Below are 23,932 nucleotides of genomic sequence, written 5' to 3'. Positions count from 1 at the left end.
TGAAGGCACAGCACTCTGTCGTGGAGAATCTGTTGCCAATCTTTATCCAGGATAAACCCCAAGCCAGAATAAACCTAGAAAACTTGTAAGGAATGGACAGTTTCCCCCTGGGGCCAGAGGACTGGGAAAGCTGCAAAGGGCTGGGACCTACAATCTCTGTGTAAGCAGGGTTTGTGCTGGAAGGTCAGAACAGACCTGGGGGACTGGAGCTTATCACTTCTCCCAGTGAAGTACTTGCAGGAGTTGGTCAGATGGTTGAAGCGCCTCAGCAACTGGCAGTCCTGATAGAGGCCTTGATCATTTAAACAGTACTGGAAGAAATGAGGTGAGTTTAGCCTGGTCGAGCTTACTGGCCTAGGCATTAGACTGAAACACCTCCTCTTTGAGCCTCTCCTGAAAATACAGATGAATCAGGATCAGACCACTCTATGTATGGGACTCTCCATTCCCACCTTCCTTCAGACCCAGCTGCACAGACCCTTGCACCACTGGCACATCAAATTTCTCATGACAAGTGTGAGGTCCACAACAGGGGCCCCACATAGCTGGGACATCTAGGTACAATGCCAGGGCCTCTCTCTGACCCCACACATGCACAAGACACAGCTTGTTTCGTTATCTGCTGACGCAGATCTGATGGCTGGGGTTAGGGAGCAGAAGGGAGACCCAAAAAGCCTGATAGAAGGCAAACCACCCAGTAACACCCTCATCCCTTTCAGGTGACAGCAATTCAGAGTGTGCATGGTGCTGATTCCTGCAGTGGGAGAGATGGTACTTCAGAGCTGTGCAGCAACACCATATAACCTGAATCACAGGGAACCCAGCAAAAGGGAGTCTGCTCTTACTCTTTATGTCAAGCATGTGCTTCTGTACTTTCCTGTACTCAGCTATATATGGAGCACAGGGGCAGCTAATCCCAAACCTTCCCTCCACAAGCTGTCCTCACCTTGAGATAGGCCCCAGTGCAATGAAACGTTCACACTTCAAACTTCCAACACCTACTGTAAACACTGGGGATAATTAAAACATGATTATGAAAAATGCACTGGCAAGGACTCAAGGCTGTGGAGCTAGAAAACCAGGTAGCTTTAAACAAGTGCCAGATATTTAACTGGTCTCCAAGATTAGCAGATGTTTTTCAACCTAATGTTACAAAAACTTAGATACGTTTCTGAAATCACAACCAGAGAAAAGAATGTGTGTTGTGTGTTTGGACTATACCAAGTACTTTTCCAGCACTGTAATACCTTTTATTAAAAGAAAAAAGGGGGGGGGGGGGAAGGAAAGAGAGAAAAACCTAGGCCTATTTAAAGGATTCTGGATGTTTACCTCAATCATGTAGGAAAAGGAAAATTCCTTCCCCAAACTGGAAAGACTCAAATGCAATTAAGAGGGCGATAGGATCAGCCCATTTCCCTGTCTGTTCTTCAACAAGAGTACTGCAGAATAGAGTTGTTGCAGCTGATAACAGTCTTAGCGATACTAGGTGGTTATTTTATCACCTATTTTTAATCAGTTACCTAAAAAGTAACTATTCAGCAGCTCACTTCTGAAAACTCATCATCCCAAAGCCACTGGTTAGTTTGTCTTCTCACCAGTGGCTCCTTTACAGCTAGAGAGGCAGGGTGCATGTCTGAAGATCATCTGCTATTCTACTACACCTTTGAGGAGATTTACAGGGATTTGCACGTGTTTTTTCTCACTCAAGGAGAGATTATGTGGGATGATTAAGAGATATTCTAGGAAAACTACTAGCTTCGACAAGTGTCTTGACATTCCCTCCATTTGATATGACACCTATCAATTATTAACGGGAATGCATTCAGCTGCTGCTTAACCTTAGTGATGATGTTTAAAATCTCTGCAGTGGCAGCCATTGTCCACTAATTTCTGGATGACTCATTCTACATCAACATATAAAATTTTTGTACATGTACTATATATATATATAAATAAGCTACTCTTCCATGTGTAAAACAATGGGAGAGTTACAACCAGATAAGGTGAGTTACAGCTTTTCCTGTCATCATGGGAGATGGAAGTGCAAGGACTGTGGGTCACTGAATCCAAAACCTTGTGACCATACTTCAGAATCCCTTACAGAAATTGGCATTCCTCTAACAAAAAAGGGGAAAACTGAGAGGGACATTTTATAGATATGGATTTACTATACTGCAGATTAAAAACAAATAAAATCTGGCACTTAGGAAAAGTGTTTCCACTTTCTCAGAAGCTGCTCCCAGAGAAATTTAATTCTGGGTGGATCTCTCCTTCCTGCATTTGCAACACAAGGAAACCTGAGAAGAAAACTGCTCTGCCTTCCAGGTGGGTGACAGCAGAAAAGACACAGAGGAACCACAAAGGAAGGTGTCTGCTCAGATCCTGCTACAGAACAGACAGTCTTGCACATATATCCCTGAAATTCCTATCAGTCACAGCATCCACACCAGTTGTATGGCCACTGCTTCACAGATGCCAAAGCAGATGAACCTGCAGAAACCAGCCCAACCTCTGAGCCTGCTCCATCAGTCATGCCTGGCATAAATCTCCAGCCTTCCCCCAGGCAATGTCAATGCTGTTGCTGCGAAGGGAAGCAGTGCTGTCTAGGGTTAGCTCCTTTCTCCTGTGCTGGCAGACTCACCTCCTGTCCTACGGAAAAAAAGAAACTGAGATAAAGACCAGTGGGTGACACAACTGTCACTTCTTTCCATAACCTTGTTAGGGTTGTTACACAGTCAGCTACCACATCTAAAGAAAGCACCAAGAACAGCAAGTCTATGCTCTCCTCCACCCAGCCCAGCTCCCAGAGCACACAGTTCTTGGGGATTCATTTACTGGACGTTTCAGGGGGGGCACCCTTTGAGTTACACAGATCTATCTGGTTACAGAAGCCTACCATCTGCCTCTGTGTTGTACCAACCAAAGTCTGCAAGCACCTTCACAGCAAAGAAGACTAATACTACATTTCTATCTGTTCCACATCATGAGCTGCCCATAAGCAACAACCTGAAGATGCCTATAGCAACTATATCTCACCTTGTCCTTAAAAAAGATGCAAGTTACAGAAAGAACAAGAGGGTCCATGACAATCCAGTTCCCTCAAAGCACAAGTCACATCCACAGCAACATTTTAAACTTGCTCTGTTTCCTGCATGGCTAAATGCAATGAACGTTAACAGGTCACATCACAGATACCGAAGCGGTGCCAAAGCCAACATAAAGCCATTGACTGGGTCTGTACCAATGTAACAAACTTTTAAAAGGTATTAAAACAGACTGTTTATTACAGCATATGATGTGTTATATTAATTTACACAATGATATATATATATATAAAAACAGCCATTGGTGATGTACAGTAAATCGGACATCAACGGGAATATTAAAACTACTGATACTCATGCACATGACATGCATATGGGTTTTTTTTTCTTTTTCAAAAGCAGTTTTACACAATATACTAATGTTATTAAGCCTTGCTCAGCTGCTCCAACAAGTTACTCTGAACACCACCACTATCCACAGTGGGACTCCCAGGAGACAGGAGCAGAGTGTACTCCAGAGAAGGCGACTTAACCTCAAAGACAAATTGAACAGGAGCACTTTCCTGGTGGGGGGTGGCTGGGGGAGAACACGGGGGTGAGTTTCAAGAAGAGAACAAATCAGAAACAAAAAAAAACCAAACAAACAACAAAAAAATAAAATAAACAAAAAAAAACAACAAGAAGAAACCAGGCGAGACAGCCATGAGGAAGTTCAAGATGTGGCAACAGGAGCAGCAGAAAGGGACAAGCAATACATGAAGAGCACCTGCACTCCCTCCCCCTTATCCCCTAAAAACTTAAGATCTTAAGCTGTTGATATCCTGTACAAGACCCAGAACAGGAAAATCTAGGCAAGGGAGATCCATTCCCAGGAACATTAGCCCTATTTCAAAGCCTTCTGACACCATGCACTGGAGGTTGTTCACCACTGAAATGGCAGTGTTACCTTTCTTTTCTTTTTTAAATGAGTATAACTGTCTTTTATTTCCACATAAAAGGCACTAGTATCCACCCAAGTTCTGAAGACACGTGACATAATTTACCTTAAGTTTTAAATATTTGTATATAAAAAAAAAAAAGAGAAAAATCTGTGGAAATATGTACACAAAAGCACCTTGCTTCGGAAAGGAGAAGCAGATACATTCCACCAAGTCACCTTCACTAGACAGTTGTCATGAGCTTCAGGGAGCCCGACCGAAAGCGGAGGATTTTCTTCTTGAGGTTATGTGAGGCTTTGATTTTAACAAAGGCTTTTGCTGCATTTTCATGCAGCTCTGGCGCTGTGACCGTTTGGATGGGGAGCGTCTGGACAAACTGAGACCAAATGAGGCCCCCGCTCTCATCAGAGTCACTGGTGGTCGTGCTCTCCCCTACAAACTCCACCTCACTCAGGCTTGACTCACTGTCTCCAAAGCAGTTCGTTGTGTAGTTGCTCTGCTCATCCTCACTCGTGTCCACCACAGTGGAGTGGAACAAGGACTCGCACTCTGCTGAGTACTCTGAGTCGCTGGCCACGTAAGCATATGGGCTGACGTAGGGCAGGGGGACTTGTGAGTAGACCCCCACACCATCCCGACGGTTCCTCCTCGCCCTCCGCAGGGCCTCCTCATAGGAAATCTCTGCTGATGACTTCCACCGGCGGTAGTCAGCCCGCTTGTGTTTAGGCTTGGCCACCACAACCTCTCGGCCATGCCCGTGGGATCGGACGGCAGATCTGTGCAGACCAGCCTGCCGACTCTGTAGACCTGACTCTGGCTGCAAGCCACTGCCCCTCTTTCCCCGCGAGGAGGGCTTTTTCAGTTTCTTATTTGTATCCAGCTCCTCAGGAAAGCGGCACTTCTTGCCCACTGGCTTGGTTTTCTCCCGCAAGGTCTGAGAACCATTTTCCAGCCCGTTGGCAAGGTGGGGTCTGTGTTTCAGTGTGGAGCTTTTCAAAATCTTAACATTTCGGGTGCCTTTGTGAAGCTTCATGCTTTGCTGCTGGGCCGGGATGTACTGGGCATTCACCAGCAACCCATCATCCAGGCTCTGGGAGGAAGAGCCCTCGCTTTTGAAATCAAGCGCGGGCCTCTCCTCAACAGCAGGTGACGAGGAGCGAGGTGCCTGCAAGCTGCTCTTCAACAGGACTTTTTTGGGAGGCTGGCTGACCCTATTCTCTGGCTGCAGCACCACGGGCTTCCCTGGGCTCTCTTTGGGAGACGCTGCAAAGACCTGGCCATTCTCCTTAGGGACATCCCCCGCTGGGGCCACTGCGTTGCGGTTGTGCTCTGGAGGTGCCGGTTTGACACACCGTGATAGATGCTTGCTCTGAAGTTCACTTGTTGTGCCAGGAAGGAAAGATGCCGGCAAAGGTGCCTTCCTACTCTCCAGCTGCTCACCAGCCAGCTCCTTCGGCCTCTGCTTTAATGGGGAAGGTGCAGTGTGGTCCACAGCAGTGCTCCCACCAGAAGACAAACCTGCTTGCTTGGAGCTCTTCAGGTTCATGATGTTACCATGAGGCACCAGCCCCGCAGGCTGCCTGACGCACATGCTTCCATGCCTCAAGATCCCTTTGGTGGGATCGGCATTGAGACTTGTCCTGGGTTTGTTAGTCCTTACCGCATGAGTCTTTTTCTGAACCAGGCTTAAGATGTAACTGTCTATCCTCTTGCTGGTGTTAGGGCATGGCACTGGCCAGGAGCTCTGTGAGAGAAAGGCATTGGCGGATTTTCCCGAGTCCGTTTCAGATCCAGCACAAATGTCACTAATATCACAATCAAACCTCTCCTCTTCTCGCTGGGGGTGTTCAGTCACGGGCAGAAGAAACATGGGACTCTGCACAGCTACCGCATGGAGGGGGCTGGGGTACCGGTAGACATCGTTCCCGTTTTTAGACACCAAATCACACTGGTACTTTGGATGCACATCTGCAACGACATCGAGGGAATTTGAGTGCGGTGTGGATAAAGAGCGACAGACAGAGCCTGCAGGATGGTCCTCATTCTGGCCTTCCTTATTATAGTCCATCCAGCCTATGAGATCTGAAAGGCATTTTAGAAATGTTTAGAGAGCCTGCCAGGGACAGTTCTGCTATGTTTTTCACCTGCCACCAAGGATGTTGGTCCCACCTACCCAAACAATGCCATGTTTTAACTATAGCAGCACTATACAAACGGAGAAAACTTGCAACAGGGATGCTATTCAAGCAATATAAAAGCAGCGCTATACTTCTGAGACTCATTCTAACTCTGTCTATGAAAGACTTCCTCCAATATGATGACATGGTTAAAAAAAAATAAAAATCACAACCCTAATGAACATTTACATTGGTTCAAACCTGTGCCTAGGTTGCTAAGAGCTTCCTATTTTACTTTTAAGTCACCCATAAGTCTGTAAGGGTCTCATGTTTATGTGTTACACAGCCACCTGCAAAACTCACTGCAAGCCTCAGTATGTATGAATTTTATAATTTATTTTGCTAAACCCAAGGACACAGATAAAAAATATAGACAAGAGACCAATGAATTTTTTCAGATTATTGACAAATTTCACTTCCAGATTTTGTCAAGCATATGGTGGGTCAGAAAAAATCCAGATCTAACTGTATTATTGTTACTATCATCAGAATGATTTTATAGATAGAATAAGGCTAATAATAATAACAGGTGCTCCTTTTGAGCAATAAAAGGTTAAAAAATGAGAAACAGGCTCATATTTCCTCACAAGTACAAAGAATGCAGGTCAATCCAGCTGACATCCTAGCCTTAGCTCTGCAAGGAGAATTCTGTAAGAGAAATCCAGTGCGTTTCAAGATGCATGAGTCAGATTTAATGGCTGAGGCGCTTACTCAGGAGGTAAAGGACCTTAGGAGCAGAGCTTCAATTGAAGCACCCAAGACCTAAGATTATTATTTTCTTAAGTTTATGTTGCCCTTGTCTTCTTGGGTAGGGGTACAATCTAAATGATCCTTCTAGATCACTGTCAGTCCTGTTTTCTACCCTTGGGCTAGAAACTTCAGGCAGGGAATTCATCTTCAAGTACTCAGTGCTCATCACTTATCTAAGACTTATTTCAAAAGAGGTCTCACAGACATCTCTGAAATTAGCTGATAGAGGTGATGTTCCTGTGTGAGCAGGAGAGGGAGAACAGGGAGGTTAGGAGCATGAACTTCCTCCAGATCATCACACAGCTTTCTCGTGTTTCCTAAATTGTTTGTCAGGGTCAGGAAATGTTGACAAAATGTTGACACTTCTTTGCAACATGCCAGCTTGTGAAATTTCATCTCTAAAAGTGAGACAGCATATGAGAATAATGAGAGTTTTAGGGATTTGTGATGTATACAGAAAAAAATAGCAATGCACTCAGCTGAAATTCCTTGTGTATGTTTATATGTATGGCCAATGAAGATCACATACACCTTACAACGGGGAGCATTAGATTACCTCAAGCTGCTCAAAGGATAACTTAGAGGACTTCTCAGCATCTCAGAATGAATGTTTCCCAGGCTGCATTTTCTCACTTCAGAGTTAGAAGAACATGAGTTATTTTGCCCTTGATTCACAACAAATCACTATAAGTTAACCTTAAAGAGCAAAATGGAAATTGGAAATACTATGGTTAGAAGCATCCTCTATAAGCCAGAATGAACTAAGGCTTTTGAATGTCTGCAACCAATAGGGATTGATCACAAAAGTCCTACTGAAGTGTCCTTTCTGGACAACAGACAGAGGAGGGCTTCCTATTCAACAATCCCACACATTAAGGCCTGTATCTTCAGCCTAGTACCCAAGGAAAGTCAATAGCTCTTGACAAAAGAGACAAAATTTTTTCCTGCTCATGATGTCTATTTGTTTATTCTCTATAAATGTAGGACACCCCTCAGCATGGTCATCTGGGGGTTGAGGACCATCAGAACTGACAAAGTGATTGCTAAAAGAACATTGACATGCACCCTGACCTCCTAAACCGCCCCTTACTTTGTCACTTTAATTGGGACACTATGAGTTATCTTTATTGCTATTTACTAGAAATGCTTTTCTAAAGCATGAGAACTGTAAGAAATCAGCTGACTAACATGTTCATGTGTATAGCTACCACTGCCCTCTACTGGGTAGAGCAGCTGTCATATTTTCATGTTATTTTCAGATGTTTAGTGCCATATTCACACGTAAGGCTGGACTAGTAGAGGGCAAAAGGTCCTGCCTCATGACCCATGTACATGACAGGCACTGAAATCTTTTCAGAGCATAACACATCGAATGAAAGGAAGAAGGGTTAATCCAACCCAGATTCTCCTGAGGCAGTATTTCCAAAGCCAAAGCCACCTCCTGGAGTACGATGTATTCAACCTGCTTTTACTATACCTGCAGATTTAGGGCGTCCATCTGAGATATGCAGTGTTGCCTCCAAAGGGCTGCAAAAGCAAGTGCTAGAATGGCAACTGGATAAACACTCACTGAAGACAGAGTTAGACGAATTGGAGAGAGATCCAGAAGCTCCATCACTCAGCTCATAAAACCCTATAAAAGTAAGAGTTTGGATTTATATTAGTTATGTCTACACAAAGTTATCATTTGTGTCCTTAGAAAGGCAGTCAAGCTCATATTTCTGTTGGCTTACACTACTGCAATTAGTAATGGGTATTCATTCAGCCACACCAAAAAATAGCGCACGATTTAGTAATATCCTTATTGCTATGAAGAATTCTGTTTAAAAGTAAAGCACTTTAAGGTAAAAAAGCAGAACTTTACTTAGCATATGCAATTTTGAACTCTTTTTTAACCTTTACAGGGGCTGGGGTTTTAACCTCTGTAGGGGTTTTCAGATTCTAGCAAAAAGGATCCAGGCTGTGATTGACAGCCTACTCATTTAAGAGTGTATTATACTTCCAAGACAGACTCTCCAGCTACTTGACTACAAAATTTTTCCCAACTGTTGCACCCAATGCTATCCATTATTTTCCTCAAGGTTCTGGAGATAAATACAGTATTTTAGGATGACACAAAAGAAGAATAATGGTAAATAATGTGTAGGCCCAGAAAATTTAATTTCCTGGTAAACTGGGACTACTCAAGAAAATTATGACATACCATAATCAAAATGTACATTGTACATTTAGGAGTAAGGAACACAGGGCTTGCCTACAGAATGGGGATGCATCCTGAGAAACAACAATCCTGGAAAAGGACTTAGCGTGGAAAAGCAGCTCAATCAAGCTTAATGATATGGCAAAAAAACCCTAATGAGATTGTTGGATGTATTAAGAGACTAATGAATAGCAGCAGGGAAATTACTTCAGCAGTCTATACGACACTAGTAAGAAAGACACTGGAATGATGTGCCTAGTCCTTGAATCCAGCATGCTTAAAACAAAGCTAAAAAATTGGAAAGGGGCCACAAAGCTATTTAAGAGCTTGGAAGAATGCCTTGAAACAAATGACTTAATGAACTTGATCTGTTTAGCTCATTAAAAATAGTCAGAAATTATACTGTGTAGCACCTTGAAGAGAAGAAAAAGCTGGGTACTAAAAAAGACCTTACTTTCTGGGAGAAAGTAAAAATCATGGCTGGAACAACTCAAATTCAGATTAGAAATTAGCAATGGTTTTAACAATTGCAAGTTGGTGGATTCTCCACTTTTTACTGTCTTCAAAACAAGTCTGGATGCCTCTAGGAAAGGTTCCCCATAGTTAAATACCATTTACTGGCTTCAACGCAATTACAATGGGATGAAACTCAATATAGGGGGATCAAATTGGTTATTCACTGTTTCTTTCTGGCTGTAAGATCAATTTTGACATCTTCCTCCTGCTGGTGGTGCTTCCTTTCATCATTTTCCCTGCAGCCTCCTTCCTAATACACAGGACAATTAGAATTTTTTGAATTAATTTGTGAGTGACCTTGAAAAAAACATATCCCAAACACTAAAAGTCTAATTAAGCTTGAAGTGCTCCTCTGAATACGTTGTCTACAAACAGCAACCTTTCCAGTGGTAGGTTTTGCTAGTAGGTGAACATGCTACAGACATTTACTGTTGTAGTACTGAAAACTACAGACAGTTTAATTCCAAGTACCAAGGGAGGCTCCATTTTCCTGAACATTTGCCTTACCTGAACTTGGACGACTGTCTGTCTCAAGGTGTTCATCTGTCGTTTTTTCCACGTCCAGGCGGAGATCACTTATTTGCTTATCCAGCTCTTGTAACTGATTTAATAGGCCAGCGTCCCTCCTCCTCAAGCAGTTCTGGAAACAAGACAAAACCCATCAGCTCCACCAGCGGGGCAGACATGAAGGGGGTCCAAAGGTGATCAGCCCTCTCCATCTGAGCATCATGGAAATACTTTGACAATATCCTTTTATTAAAAAACAACACCAACAAACAAAAAAGAAATAAAACAGAAAACCAAAACAGAACAAAGCCCTGAAATTCTAGACAAAAGCTCTGGGTAAATACTTAACTGAAGAATTACACAGGCACTTCATTGCAGTCTTTTCCAGCCAGTTCTACGTAAGGAGCACGCTCCATAATTTACAAAAACCAACACACTTGTGTTGGCAAAGCTCTCCTTTGCAGGACCACAGCTGTAACCACAAAGCTATATCATATGATACGGCCAAACCAGACCTGAGCATGTGAAACGGGTTACTTGGGTGAAAGGACAGCACTGCCAGTGTAATAGGGGATGTTCTTCATCACAGTGATGTTAGTCAAAGATCACATCTGCTCACACAATGAGACGAAACAGCTCTGCCAACAAGTGCCTGTACTGTGGGAACCGCCTTGTTCTGCTGCACATTACAAGCTTAGAGTCTACCATACAGACTGCAAGATTCCTAGGGCTGGGATCACAGCTCATTTATTAGTTTTGCCGTGCAGCAGGAAGGAAGAGTAATTCTTCCTCTTCACCCATTATAATTGCATAAAATTGCTGTGAGATGAATTTTAAGACTATTTCTGAAGGTAATTTGGTGACATAAAATAAGCAATAAGAAATGATTCTGTAAGGCACTCATTAACCCACGGTCAACACAATCAGTTTCCCTGTGCGTATTATAATGTTGCTTATCCATCATCTATGTAGCTTCATACCCTTTAATTGTTCTGGTTTGGGGAAGGTGGGGGAAGCAGGAGGAAGGTTTATCACTTTTTTTTAATAAGTGCATCATTCGATCAGTGCCCAGAGGTGATATGCTCATTGCAAAGAGTTTTGATGCTCATAACTGGACTCATTCTAAACCCATTAAATCCAGGACAACCCTTCCCCTGCGGTGGGCCAGTCCTCGGGCAAAGGGAAAGCAAATGCTAACAGTATTAGCAACACTGTTTTAAGATGTGCCGGCATTTAACACCATCCTTGGAGAACCAAAGGGGCGATCCCAGGTCTTCTCCCACATTTCGGGGGGGACCGGGGAGCTGGCTGGAAGCCAGGCTGGCTGGGGTGATGGGTTCCAGCGGTAACTCACCGCGCCACCTACTGCCACTAGTGCCCCCTCCTCCTCCTCAGAGCACCCCATCTGGTTCCAATCTACAATGTCAAGTGCACAAATTAAAGTGCTACCACAACCCCCGGGTTTTAGGGGGGTTGGGTTGGATCTTTTTGAGTAATGATCCCCATATCCTTCACTACAGCTCGTCGGCACCCAGCCCCTTCTCAGCAGAAAAATCATTTATTCTTATAATTTCGAGAAGGAAATAATCCTAAATTAACTAAACCAAAAGGCTAACCAAAAAAAAAAAAAAAAAAAAAGGAGAGGGGAAAAAAAAGGGGGGGGAGGGGGCTAACAAAAAAAAAAAAAAAGGAGAGGGGGAAAAAAAAGGGGGGGAGGGGGAGAAATCAAGCAAATAAATCACGCAATCCAACTTCTCCCTGGGTGAAAGCAAACGCTGAGCCGTGCACAAAGACCACCAGGCACAGCTGTACGCTATTTTCATTGAAAAATGATCTGCCGCTTCATGCCGCTCTCCATCTCTTCCCACACCAGCTACAAAGCGCGTCCTTCAACAAAAGCATCCCTTATTTTAGGGGCCGGATCCTGCCCGTCCCGGGGCTCTCGGTGCCGCGACCCAGGAGCTCGCTCCCAACTTCCATTCAAGGACACGGCAGCGCCTCTCTTGCCTTGAATGGAAGTTGGGCCGCCGGCCTGGCTCTGGAAACCGACGGGGAGCTGCGAAGGCACAACCAAAACGTCGGCAAAATCCGGCCACAACCCATTTGCCAGAGCTTCGCCCAAGCCCGCGGCGGCTCAACCCCGGGCAACGGCTGCTCCCCGCCGCCTCACCTGCACAGTGCGGGCGGGCGGCGGGGACGCGGTGCCGGTGTGACAGCGGCATGTGCACGCACCCCTCGGGGAGCGGCCCCGTCCCCGCGCGGGTCACACCGCCTGGAAGGCACCGCGACGAGGCGCGCCTGCCCTGCGCCCCGCAGCCCCGGCGCCCCGCAGCCGCCCCCCCGCTCACCAGCTGCCGCCGCAGGAGGAGGATGTTCTCCTCCAGGAACTTCTCCTCCAGGCTGCGCGGCGGCGGCCCCTCGCCCGGCGGCTCCCCGCGCCCGCCCGGCGCCCCGGGCACCGCGGCCGCCGAACGCCGCAGCAGGAGGCTCTTCACCAGCAGCTCCTGCCGCTGCCTCAGGTACTCCAGCTCGCCCAGCCCGGCCAGCGTGGCCTCCAGCCGCTCCCGGGTGCGCTGCCGCTCCGCCTCCGCTTCGCCCTTCTCCCGCCAGCGCGCATCGGGCTCCCGCGGTCCCCCCGCCTGCCCCGCTGCCGCCGCGGCAGCTGCCGCCGGGCTCGCCTTCATCGCAGCGGAGGGGGCGGCCGCCGCTGACAGGCCCTGCCCGCGGGGGGCCAAGCGCCGCCGAGCGCCGCGCTGCCGCCGCCGCCACCGCCGCCGGTCGCGAATGGGCCGCGGGGCGCCCGGCTCCCTCCCCGGCTGCTGCCGCGCCCGCCCACCGCCGCCCCGCGCCCGCCTTCCCTCCCCTCCCTTCTCTCCCCTCCCCGCCCGCCGGCGGCTCCACGCCCGCGGTCGCCTTCCTCCTCCCTCTCCTTCCCCTCCTCCTTCTTCCACTCCGCGCTTCGTCGTCCCCCCGCCGTGCCTGGCCGGGAGCAGGAAGGTGCGGTACGGGGGCGTGCTACCCGGTGACCTCTCCAAAAACTCCAGCCCCAACCTCAGCAGCCCCGCACGGCAGAGTCAGGGACCGCCGGCAGCACGCAGAGGTGTCGTGTTGCTTGTACAGCCCGACACGTCCGAAACGGGGCCATAAATGATGGATCTGGGGCGGGGGGGAAATCCCGGCATGAAGGGGTAAGGGTGTAAGGAGAAAACAGGGAAAAGTGGAAGCAGAGGAGAACATGGCAGTCCTTGCACCAGGGTGCTGACCGTGGTGTAGGCACAAGGATTAACATACTAGCAAGATGTTGCTTCAAAGCCTGTTTGAGTCAACTAGTCAAAAACGCCATAAACGAACTTCATACAGCATGTACACTAACTGCAGCAGGGGATCCACAATTAGGCTTTCAACTGGAAAAGAGGGCAGGGGGATACACAGGTGCCAAAGAAAAATAGAAAAATATTAGTATCAAAATAGAGCTAAAGCTGAACTGCAGAGATGTTCTGATGGGGGGAGAATGGAAGAGAAAGAAGAAAGCATTGAGTGAGCCCTTCACAATATGGAATTTCTTTGGAAAGATGTGAGTCCATCATACAGCAGCCGTCACTGACATTATGAGCATAATGAAATGCTCTTCCCCATTTTCCGTTTATTCCTCAGAAGATTACAAGTGTTTGTCGTCCTGAAAGGTCTTGGATGAAATTTGTCTCCCCACTCCTGTGCTGTGTGCAGTAGACACAGTGTGCCTTACACCTGCTTTTATCTGTTGTTGGTGTTGATCCTTGTTCCAAGAACCTGGTATAGATCATTATTTCACAGTCCTTCTAAACCGATGTAAAGTACTCTCCAAAAAGAAGAGATCCATTTTCCTCCTGCAGATTATAACCAGCTCTCAGGCCCTCCCAGATACTGGCCCAAATGTAGATGAGGCCACACGCATTAGCCCAGAGGATGGTCGCAACTAAAGCTAGCCCCATGGCTTTTTGCTTTTGATCTCTTCCCAGTGCTGGTTCACCACACAGCCATGTCAGCACAGTACAACTCTGTTAATATTTTTAGTTTGGGTTAGGAGTGCCTTTTTGAACCAAGTTTCTAGGTCATTCCAGCGCACCCTGCTGTGATTCACTTTGCAGAGGGATTTGAGAACAAATTAACTGAATTTATCTGGGATAAAACAAAAGGAGAAGAAGGGAGCACACCTAAAGCCTCCCACATTAGGTCTGCAAGCACAGCTAGTCCAAAGTAACACCTCTGAAATACATGCAGTATGGATGGCTGGTCCTCGGCAGAGCCATGCTGCTCAGTACATCCATGCCTGCTGTGCTGTTCTAGCTGCGGGTGGAGATGCAGATGTATGTGCCAGAAATAGGGAGGGGAGAGAGGCATCATAGGAATAAGCAGCCCAAGAAGGCAGGGACACTTCTTTGGGGAGCAATGTCATCCTGCCAGATTCAAAAGACCATGAAATTGCAGCCACAGGAGGAACTGACAAACACTGAAAGGACAAGTGATGCTCCAAAGGCAAAGGATGACTGAGGTTGCTAAGCAAAACTGGAAATAAAACCCAAGTCCCATACTGAACCACTGTCTCCTTACTTATATGTATCTGGGCCTATGAAAGGCTCAAAAATAGATTCAGCTCTTGCCCAACAACCTATGGCCACCCTGTTGACCTAAAAACCTATTCCAAGTCTTTTTTTCCCAGTGTAGAGCTTGACACACAGCACCCTCTCAACATGTTTATGCTGAAAGCGGTGTTGCAACGTGGAGGTAAATTCCCAAGCAGGTACTAGAAGCTCCCCAGATATGGAAGCAGAAAGCTCCCATGTTTTCCTTCACCCTTTTTAGCCAGATTTTGCATGTAGCTCTGTGCCTTGTATGCATTTATACACAAAGCTTCATGCAATATTTATGCAAAGCTATTTCAACTGTTTCTGTGCTGCTGTGTACTGTGCAATGAAGATGTTGCTTCAAAAATAAAACAGCACTAAATAAAATCTGCCTTAATGTCGAGATTTATTTATTTTGCCACTTACCATGTGATGGATTTTGGTCCAGTTCCTCCCTCCCAAGTCACCTCTCCCACTCTGAAGACCAGGAGATGTTGCTCATCTCCTGTACTCCCTGATGACATTTCTGTGTTCATCCTTCGCAGTGCATCGGTTCCAGGAAGGAAAAGAAACACAAGAACTGCCAAAACAGTCAACTGCCTACCTCACATGGAGAGAAGAATGCAGCTTCGGCTGAAACAGACTCAGTGTGCACCTAGGATCAGCAGAGAGGAAGGGAAGGGGCGTCTGAAGGAACTCAGGTTTAATCCCATAGATGAAGGAGTAACAATGTGCAAAGAAGCAGTAGGAATGAGGAGGCTGGACAGCACGGGAGAAGATGTGCAAGTGAGCAGCCAGCAAGAGAAGTCAAATTATGTGAATAACAGAAGGAAAACACGATGTGATCAAAGACATCATGAGTGAGGGGAGGGCTGCAGAAGACTATTCCAGAACCCGGATGCAGCTCAGCACAGTGTAGGTCATGGGGACAAGGGAGAGAGGGCTCAGAAAAGCAGGGTTTGAAGGCAGCAGAAAGACCAAAGAGAATGATCAGAAAATCAGTCTCTCTAATTTACTCAGGAAGACACTGCTCAGAAAAGAACAAAATAAAGAATCTATAAGAGAAAAAGTAGGGCTATAGGTGGTGGAATACAGATGAAAGAACCAGAATAGGACAGTAAGGTGAGAGTATGGAGAAAAGGTGCTTCTGCTTGGTATCATCTTCAAGTAAAACATATTTTAAGCAGAAGGAATAAGAGACTAAGACTCAGTCACACTGCAGTCATCATCCCAGTGAAAAACCAGTCTGTGAGATAAGAGGGAGGCCCCAATGCCCAGATTAGCTATGACTGGACAACCTCTGGAGGCCCCTTTCTCAGCAAACCAAACATCTCTAAACTCTTAGCAAGGGCTATGTAATAGGACTCTGACATGAAAAAAAAAAGTAAGTATCTGAGTCTAAAACATCTGAGTTTAAGTCACTTCCATTCCCCTCCTGGCTTGTGGCAACAGCTCTTACACTCCCTTGTAAAGCTATTACTTCACTGGGGTAATCAGCTGAAATTCTCTAAAAACAAATAATCCCAGATTCCCCATCCTAAACTCAAACATAGATATTGGAAGGGAGGAGGCAGGGAGTTATCTGCAGGGAAAAAGAAGAGACAATGATTGAGGAGCTCTGTTGCTAGGATGTTATGAGAGGTGTAATTCTGTTTGGTACAGAGGCGGCTATGAAATGGCTCATCTTTTATGATTATCGTGGCTCAACTCTGATGATTATATTATTAGGTGGTAGAAACACTCTGTTCCCTTCACTACTCATTCATAGGGAATAGAGATATGCTCTCTGCCCCAAGGAACTTACAAGACAAGAAAGAGCAGGTGACTGCCACTGGTGATATAAAAAGAGCCCTAAGAAAGTAGTGGTTAGCATAACGGGAAGGGAATCCAACATATATATGCAAGGGGCAAGAGTTTCTGACCCCCATCTCACCATTCATTCCCTTCCCACAGGGAGCAAAGCCCTATATTCCCATCCGTACATTTGTTTTCCCTTCTCCCAACTCTGCTGATTATTAAAATCACTTTAGATTAAATTAGACTGATTAACACTTGTTACTTTCCCTGGGTTCACTTCTGACCAGTCACACTAAAATGAGTGCAGGAAATTGCAGAAATTGAGGAACGTTGCAATTCCCTGTTTGTAAAAAGAAAGCAATTGCTTTCCTTGCTGATTGTAACACAGCCCATTGGAGGAAGGGTGATATGTTACCCTAAAAGATCCACTTGGGGACTATGGTTAAGACCCACAGCTGTCACTATGCCTCTGCCACTTTATTTTAATCTATTCTAATGTTAATTTTCTAAGCATTTCTTAATTGCATTGGATAATATAATGGGGTATAAATCTTACCAGCAAATCAGACTGACATTGGTTTTTTGTTACTGTATTACCATGGTTACATTATTATTACAAGTCAACCTTGTGCTCATTACTAACCACAAACAATTTAGCAAATAACCTAAACTGAAACAAAATATCCTGGCAGTGTTTCCATCTTTTGTCAAACAAAACCAATTTCTCTGGTGATAGGTAACTGCAGCATACCTGTGATGCATTTTACTCTTCTCAGACTTCTTCAGCCTACATTTATTTCCTTGTGTTTGTATAGCATTGGAACATTTCCATACTGTCAATAAGACTCAGAGGCCAAATTCCTTGTGCGTGGAATAGAATCTTTAACAAAACCTCACAATATTCAGATGGCAAGCACTATCCCAGCATGTCAAAACATTACCATGTTTGTATTGTTATGGCAAAAACTGTCAGTGAATCATAGAATCATAGAATAGTTAGGGTTGGAAAGGACCTTAAGATCATCGAGTTTCAATGCCCCTGCCATGGGCAGGGACACCTCACACTAAACCATGTCACCCAATTGCATGTGATTGCTACTTTAGAAACCACTGACAACTTGATTAGGCCCCTCAAGGTCCAGTTTCCCATTACTCTCATCTGACTGTGGTCTCCCATCAAAAGACACAGTCCCACTTTCCATCACCCTCAGTGTCACTGCCCATGTGCCAGGTGAAGGGACAGATATTTCCTGTGGGGTCCCTGTAATGACTCCCCCAGTCTGATGTGCAAGAGGGTAACATGCACTGAACCAGGGATAACAGCAACGCAGTCCCTTTCCCTGCTTTTGACTATTAGTTTGCGCATTTCCTACATTTGGCTCTTAAAGGCTTATGGCTGATCTTAGAATGATTAGGTTGTCCCCCCAAGTTCCTCAAAATGATTATTCTGTTACATGAGGATCAGCAAGGCCAAGTCAGGTATGGCAATGCACTCTCTGAGCCTTTCCCAATAACCAGTGGTGTGAAACAAGGTTGCGTTCTCGCACCGACCTTATTCACAATCTTCTTCAGCATGATGCTCCAAAGGGCTACAGCAGACCTCGACGAACAAGACGGCATTTATATTCGATATCGTACCGATGGTAGCCTATTCAATCTAAGGCGACTGAAGGCCCACACTAAGACCCTAAACCATCTTGTCCGTGAACTGCTCTTTGCTGATGATGCCGCCCTTGTTGCCCACACAGAAGCAGCTCTGCAGCGTTTAACATCTTGCTTTGCGGAGGCGGCTGAGGTTTTTGGGCTGGAAGTCAGCTTGAAGAAGACAGTAGTCCTCTACCAACCTGCACCGCAAGAAGATTATCGCCATCCCCATATTACCATCGGCGAGTCAGAGCTTAAGACAGTTCAGCAGTTCAGCTATCTGGGAAGCATCATTTCCTCGGATGCCACGATCGACAAAGAGATAGACAACAGAATAGCAAAGGCATATAGAGCCTTTGGAAAACTCCATAAAAGAGTCTGGTGTAATAAACACCTGAAGAAAGTACAAAGGTCAGTGTCTACAGAGCCATTGTATTGTCTACTCTTTTATATGGGTCTGAATCATGGGTCATCTACCGTCATCACCTGCGACTCCTGGAACGCTTTCATCAGCGCTGCCTCCGTACAATTCTAAACATCCATTGGACTGACTATGTGTCTAATGTCACTGTCCTCGAACAGGCAGGGGTCACCAGCATCGAGGCCATATTGCTGAAATTGCAGCTGCGCTGGGCAGGGCACGTCTCTAGAATGAAGGATCACCACCTCCCCAAGATCGTGTTTTATGGTGAACTTGCCACCGGTAGCCGCAAGAGAGGTGCCCCAAAGAAGAGATATAAGGACTCCCTGAAACAATACCTTAGCCTTGGCCATATTGACTACCATCAGTGGTCCACCTTGGCCTCCAATCGGGAGACTTGGAGGCACACCATACATAATGCCACTGACTCCTTTGAGTGCTCACGAAGAACTAGTCTCAAGGAGAAAAGACAACGCAGGAAGAATCGTGTCCCACCTGTTCCACCCAAGGAGACCTTCTGCTGTGCTTTTTGTAGCCGGATTTGCCTATCCCACGTTGGCCTTCTTAGTCATCAGCACGCTTGTAGTAAGCGTGGGTAAAAGCCCTTCCCAAATCTTCGTTCGCGAAGTCAAGCCATGATGATGATGATGATGATGATGCAGATCATCACCCCATCAGCTGTGCAGGGACCGGCTGGAAAACTGATTGCTATCCTGATTTGAGTGAAAAAAAGGTAACCTTTTCTTTCCTTTTTCTTAACCCAGATATTTCAGTGATCCACTTTTAAGTATGAACAGTTGCTCTGGCACACTGACAAGGCAGAGATGTACAGGAATGAAGAGACAAGAGCAGGAAACCCTCCAGCAATAGGCTCCATCCAGGGGGAGTGTGGAAGGAAGGATAGACTGTTTGAAAAACAAGAAGTCATGCAGGAGGCCATGGAAGAGGATGCAAATGACAGCTGCTTGTGAGGAAGCAACATTAGAACTTCTTCCAGACACTCCTGTCAGACTCTAAGCCATGCAAAGACATTAATTTCATTTTTGCAGGCAGAAGCTCATCTGTTTAATCAGGAAGAGGAATGACTTTGAATCACCCATTGCTGCCCTAAAAGGTGTGGTGCTGCTCAGGGCCATGGAAGACCCTCTTCTGCTTGACAAAGTAGACGGAGCAGTGCCAAACCTCTGGGGCCTGGTGAGCCCCAAGCCCACCAAGTGGGCTGCTCCAGCAATGCCTACTGCCTGTGGCAGGTGTCAAACTGGCAAAGGAGATGCCAGGCTTGCTTTGAGCTCCTCGATTAGGGAAGACTTGTGAGAGAATTGAATGGAAAAGGTGGAAAGGCCAGATCAGGTCCATTTTTACCTCTGTTTTCAGGATAAGAGAGGGTCTGATAAGGACAGCATGGGGAGGGGGAATATGGATTTAAACAAACCAGCATTGCTGATGGTGTTCACAGCTGACAAGAAGCAGAGCTTGAAGCTACCCACCTCATTGTTAAACATAAAGAAACTTCACCAGCTTTTTTAGCAAATCACCTAATACATCATGTTCTAATGCTGACCGATGGGGACTGCATTCCCTCTTCAGGCTCGCAGATGCTGTTCAAATGAAGTCAAACCTGGACTACTCCAAGTGACTTTTTCTAATCTTTTGTTGTTTTTCTTTTCTTTTTCCCTCATCAGCAAGCAGTTGTTGTCGATGACTTCTGCTGCAATTCCTTTTGATTCTCCCTTTAAGCCAGGAGATATCACATGTAAAGAAAAAAATGCTCAAAAGACCTTGTGGTTGTATTGGTCCTCAGTGCATCACTTTGCTCTCACTATCTCACCCTCCCGTTTGCATCTAAGAACTTGATTTTGCATTTAAGAATTTAGCCTAAAATGTTAAGCTTTATCTCCTCACATTGTCTCCCTGCTGGTTTTCCATACTCAGAAGGTTAACAGGAGTGAGTCTCCTTAGTGTATAACAACAACAGGTCAAGCAGCCACTAAAAAAAAACCACAAAACAAAACAAAAAAGCAACATAAATCGCTTTGCCTGAAATAAGTCACTTTCCACTCTGCTAGGGAGAACAAACACAGACCTCTTGTTGCTGCTTAAGGCACGTGCCTGAAGAAGGAAGGTGTCACTGGCTCCTCGCTTTGCATCAGTGAGTCCCATAAAACTTGGAAGGTCAGTTGTGCAGTCATGGAGCCCACGACACATAAACAGCAGGATCTGAACTGGAACAGATAGGGCTCCAGAGAGACTTGCTGTCAGTCTCTGAGCCTTAACCTAAAGCCTGAGCTGAGATACTGCCACACATGAAAAGCTGGCTTTAAATTCAAATGAAAACTGACCTGCAGTGGTACCTGAATCTCTGTTGTTTTCATTATCCCATCATTTTTTTTTAGTATTGAGCCTCTTATCAATGTTGGTTTAAGAAGAAATATTACTTTTTAATCTTCTTTAATGAAGACCTCCTTTAATGAAGGCTTTTTCCTGATAGAACACATTTCCTATTAACCCAGGCCTCTGCAAACCTACAAGAGGAAAGAATGGCATTTTGATTTCCAGAAATTATTGACCCAAAACTTTAATCTGAATCTCACAGCTGAGCTGTTGATTCAGGGCATGCTGCATCTTTGCATCAACATTTCCTGTATTAGCATCAGATGTGCAGGCAGGAACATTTATTCATTTATTTAATTCAGTTCTTTAAAAAAAGTAGCCTACAACAACAAGGCAGCACTGAGGAAGTTATTTAGTTTCAAAAGATGTCGTCATTGCAGATCAAATCCTCTTTTTTATATGGTACTGCTAGTCACAGGACAGCACTGCCAGCCCTGTCCCAAGACCGACTTGGCAGCCAGCCTGCCTGTCCCTCCAGACCTGGGAGAAAACACATGGGAGGGAGGGCTGCAGCTGGTTTGTCTGCAGAGTCCTACTCCAGTCCTGTGATTTTAAGTTGTCTTTCCTTTAGAAGGAAACCTGGTTTTTGGTAACCATTTTGGTGCATCTGCAATAGGCTGAAATCGTTGCCCAGAACTGTTCCCGCTTTTCAGATGATTACCTCCAAGTGGCTCTCAGATTCCAACTGCTAGTCTCATGCATAATGTATTTCATTTCAAGCCTTTCATCTGTGTGTAAGGTTTCCATCTATTTTCATCCTGGTCTCAGACAATCTTTCACCTGTAAAGCAGGAGAAGTTGCTATTTTCCCCACTTCTTTCAGAGTCTCATCTCTCTCAAGCGCTGCTTACCATTTCCAGCTCTTGTGAAACTAAGATGCGATTTCAGGAGGCGAGGTTAATATCCATCCTCTTGTTGTAGACTTTCGGGGACATCCCCTTCCCAGCAGCATTTATGCTGGCTGAAAAGTTCACTGCCTGCAGCAACTCTGTTCCCTGCTGTTGGTGACAGATCAGACAGCTGTGTTCCTGTGATCACTTCCTAACCCTTGCAACCCGCAGGGAGCCATCTCATGATCACCCTCTCTTTTTAATCAGACTGACTTCAGGGGCTCTCACAGCAAGGAGGAGCTGGTTGCGAGGAGCAGCACAGCAGCTGCCAAAAAGAGGACATCAGAAGGTCTGCAATGTGCCTCTTCAGTTGAGCCAGCAAAAGAGCATCATGCTTTGACATCCGGTACTGCCATGCTGTCTTAAGATCACTGATGGAAACTGCAGGACAGCTGAACTTCTCCAGGAGTTGTGCCAGGGTATGTGTCAAATGTCCGTAACTCCCCATGCTTCATAATCACCTGGTAGACAGGGACAAGTCGTTTAGATGATTTGGAATAGCAATGAGGGCAGGTTTAGAGGAACAAGCATGCAAAGCAGGAATGCAGAGCAGTCAAACATCCAGCAGTATCTGGATGCCACTTCTTTTCCAAATCCTTTCAGATGCAGCCTAAGGGGTTAGTATTGACTTTAAAAGCCAACGGCCCTGATTCAACAAAAGCTAAGCACTTAATAACGTTAAGCACATGCTCAAGTCTCTTCCTATTCAACAAAGCACTTAAGCACATACTTCACCCCTTGTAGATGGCCCAGAATCAAAACACTGAGTTCCCAGAATTTCTTCAATCTTTATTCAGTTTTGGAGGAGTGACAGGAATTTGAACCTTGATCCATGTTTTGCCAAGTGTCCCTGTTTGCAAGTGAGTCAGACTCCAGCTCCAGACCTACACACCCAAATGCTGGCACATTCATGTTTTGGATTGGGATCTGAATTTTTCAACTTCCGCCGCACTCTGATCTATGCTTATGTTCATTAAAGAGATTGAACTGCAAGCAGGGAGCTGTTAAACCATGTTTCTGTACAAGGTCTAAATTGATGATGCTTTCCCCAGCTCCACCTAACTGAGATGCAGATGTGAGTCACCACCTCAGTGTGCAGATGCTCAGCCTAGGACTGTGCAGGATTTGCAGAGCTCTTCCAATTTGGCTGCTCTTCCAAAAATTTAAACCCACCATGGTTCAGCTCTGTAGCCCAACTCCCAGAGCCATGTGAAATCCCCAGATGTTGGTTACTATTACAGTGCCATATAGCATTCACTTAGCAGGGAGCGAGCCCAGAGTGCTATGAGCCCGCATGGGGAAGCAGATGAAGAAGGTGACTGACAGCCAAGAGGGAGATCCTCGATCTGCCTCCAAGCTGCTGTTGTGAGCTTCCATCACCACATTGCTTTGCACACATTTCCAAATGTTGCTGCGTCCTCCAACACCTCCCGTTTCCTTTTTTTTTTTTTTTATTTTAATTTGTTTATGACAAAAGCTGAGATCCTCCAGAGCAAAGCACCAGGAATAACAGCAAACAAATAAAGAATCCACAACAAAAACAGCTGGGCCACGTGGCCAAATCTGAGGCTGCTTCCCATCTCACCCCAGTGCCAGTCGCATCTCAGCGCATGGAGCTCAACTTTTCCCTCTTGCTTCAGCAAGGGAGCTCCAGGGCTGCTGGCAGAGCAGAACAAAGCTACAAAATAAAAGGCCAGGCTTGTTCCAGGGAGACTGAAAATAAACAGCAAATAGGCTGCCAGTTGTCTGGGCAAGCAGGGGAAGTGGTATTCGGACATCTAAGGCAGCAGGAAGAGTTGACAGCCCTCCCATAGGCATTATCAACTGCCTGGAGGAGGAAGAAAATGAACCTTGTTAAAAAGGCAGAATTCAAATAGCCACACTGTGACCCTGCTGGGAAGAGCACCACTGCAGGGTTTGCTTATGAAATGGTTGCCAGAAAGACATGAGAAGGAAGAGCATCTACCCAAGGGCTATAAGGCCCATAAGGAGGCTATCACTTCAAGCAACAAAAGGCCAAGGGAACCAACAGTCCCTTCGTTGCTGATCACGGC

At 45.8% G+C, this 23,932-nt stretch overlaps 1 protein-coding gene across 5 annotated transcripts; it reads right to left on the bottom strand.

Annotated features, from left to right (window-relative positions):
* Positions 1-4,076: 4,076 nt before the first annotated feature.
* DACT1 (dishevelled binding antagonist of beta catenin 1) lies at positions 4,077-22,489 on the bottom strand. Of its 5 annotated transcripts, XM_061343723.1 has the most exons (5): positions 21,651-22,489; positions 20,938-21,120; positions 10,133-10,265; positions 8,387-8,542; positions 4,077-6,064 (listed from the first exon to the last, which is right to left on the bottom strand). In XM_061343723.1, exons 2-5 carry the CDS (start codon positions 20,968-20,970, stop codon positions 4,206-4,208), a joined length of 2,181 nt encoding a protein of 726 aa, XP_061199707.1. In that variant the 5' UTR covers positions 20,971-21,120; positions 21,651-22,489; the 3' UTR covers positions 4,077-4,205. The 5 variants fall into 5 exon arrangements, with proteins under 5 accessions (XP_061199707.1, XP_061199702.1, XP_061199705.1 ...); XM_061343718.1 differs by lacking the exons at positions 20,938-21,120; positions 21,651-22,489 and adding an exon at positions 12,481-12,909; XM_061343721.1 differs by lacking the exons at positions 20,938-21,120; positions 21,651-22,489 and adding an exon at positions 12,481-12,909 and having other exon boundaries at positions 4,077-5,950.
* Between the last annotated feature and the right edge of the window lie 1,443 nt (positions 22,490-23,932).

Source organism: Neopsephotus bourkii, unplaced genomic scaffold (genome assembly GCF_033783945.1).
Source record: "Neopsephotus bourkii isolate Nb327-2 ecotype Australia unplaced genomic scaffold, CSIRO-AGI_Nbou_v1 NB_1825, whole genome shotgun sequence".
In the NCBI taxonomy this organism is placed as follows: Eukaryota; Metazoa; Chordata; class Aves; order Psittaciformes; family Psittacidae; genus Neopsephotus; species Neopsephotus bourkii.
Note: the sequence above shows the minus strand (reverse complement) of the source record. Positions and strands in the feature narration are given on the sequence as shown.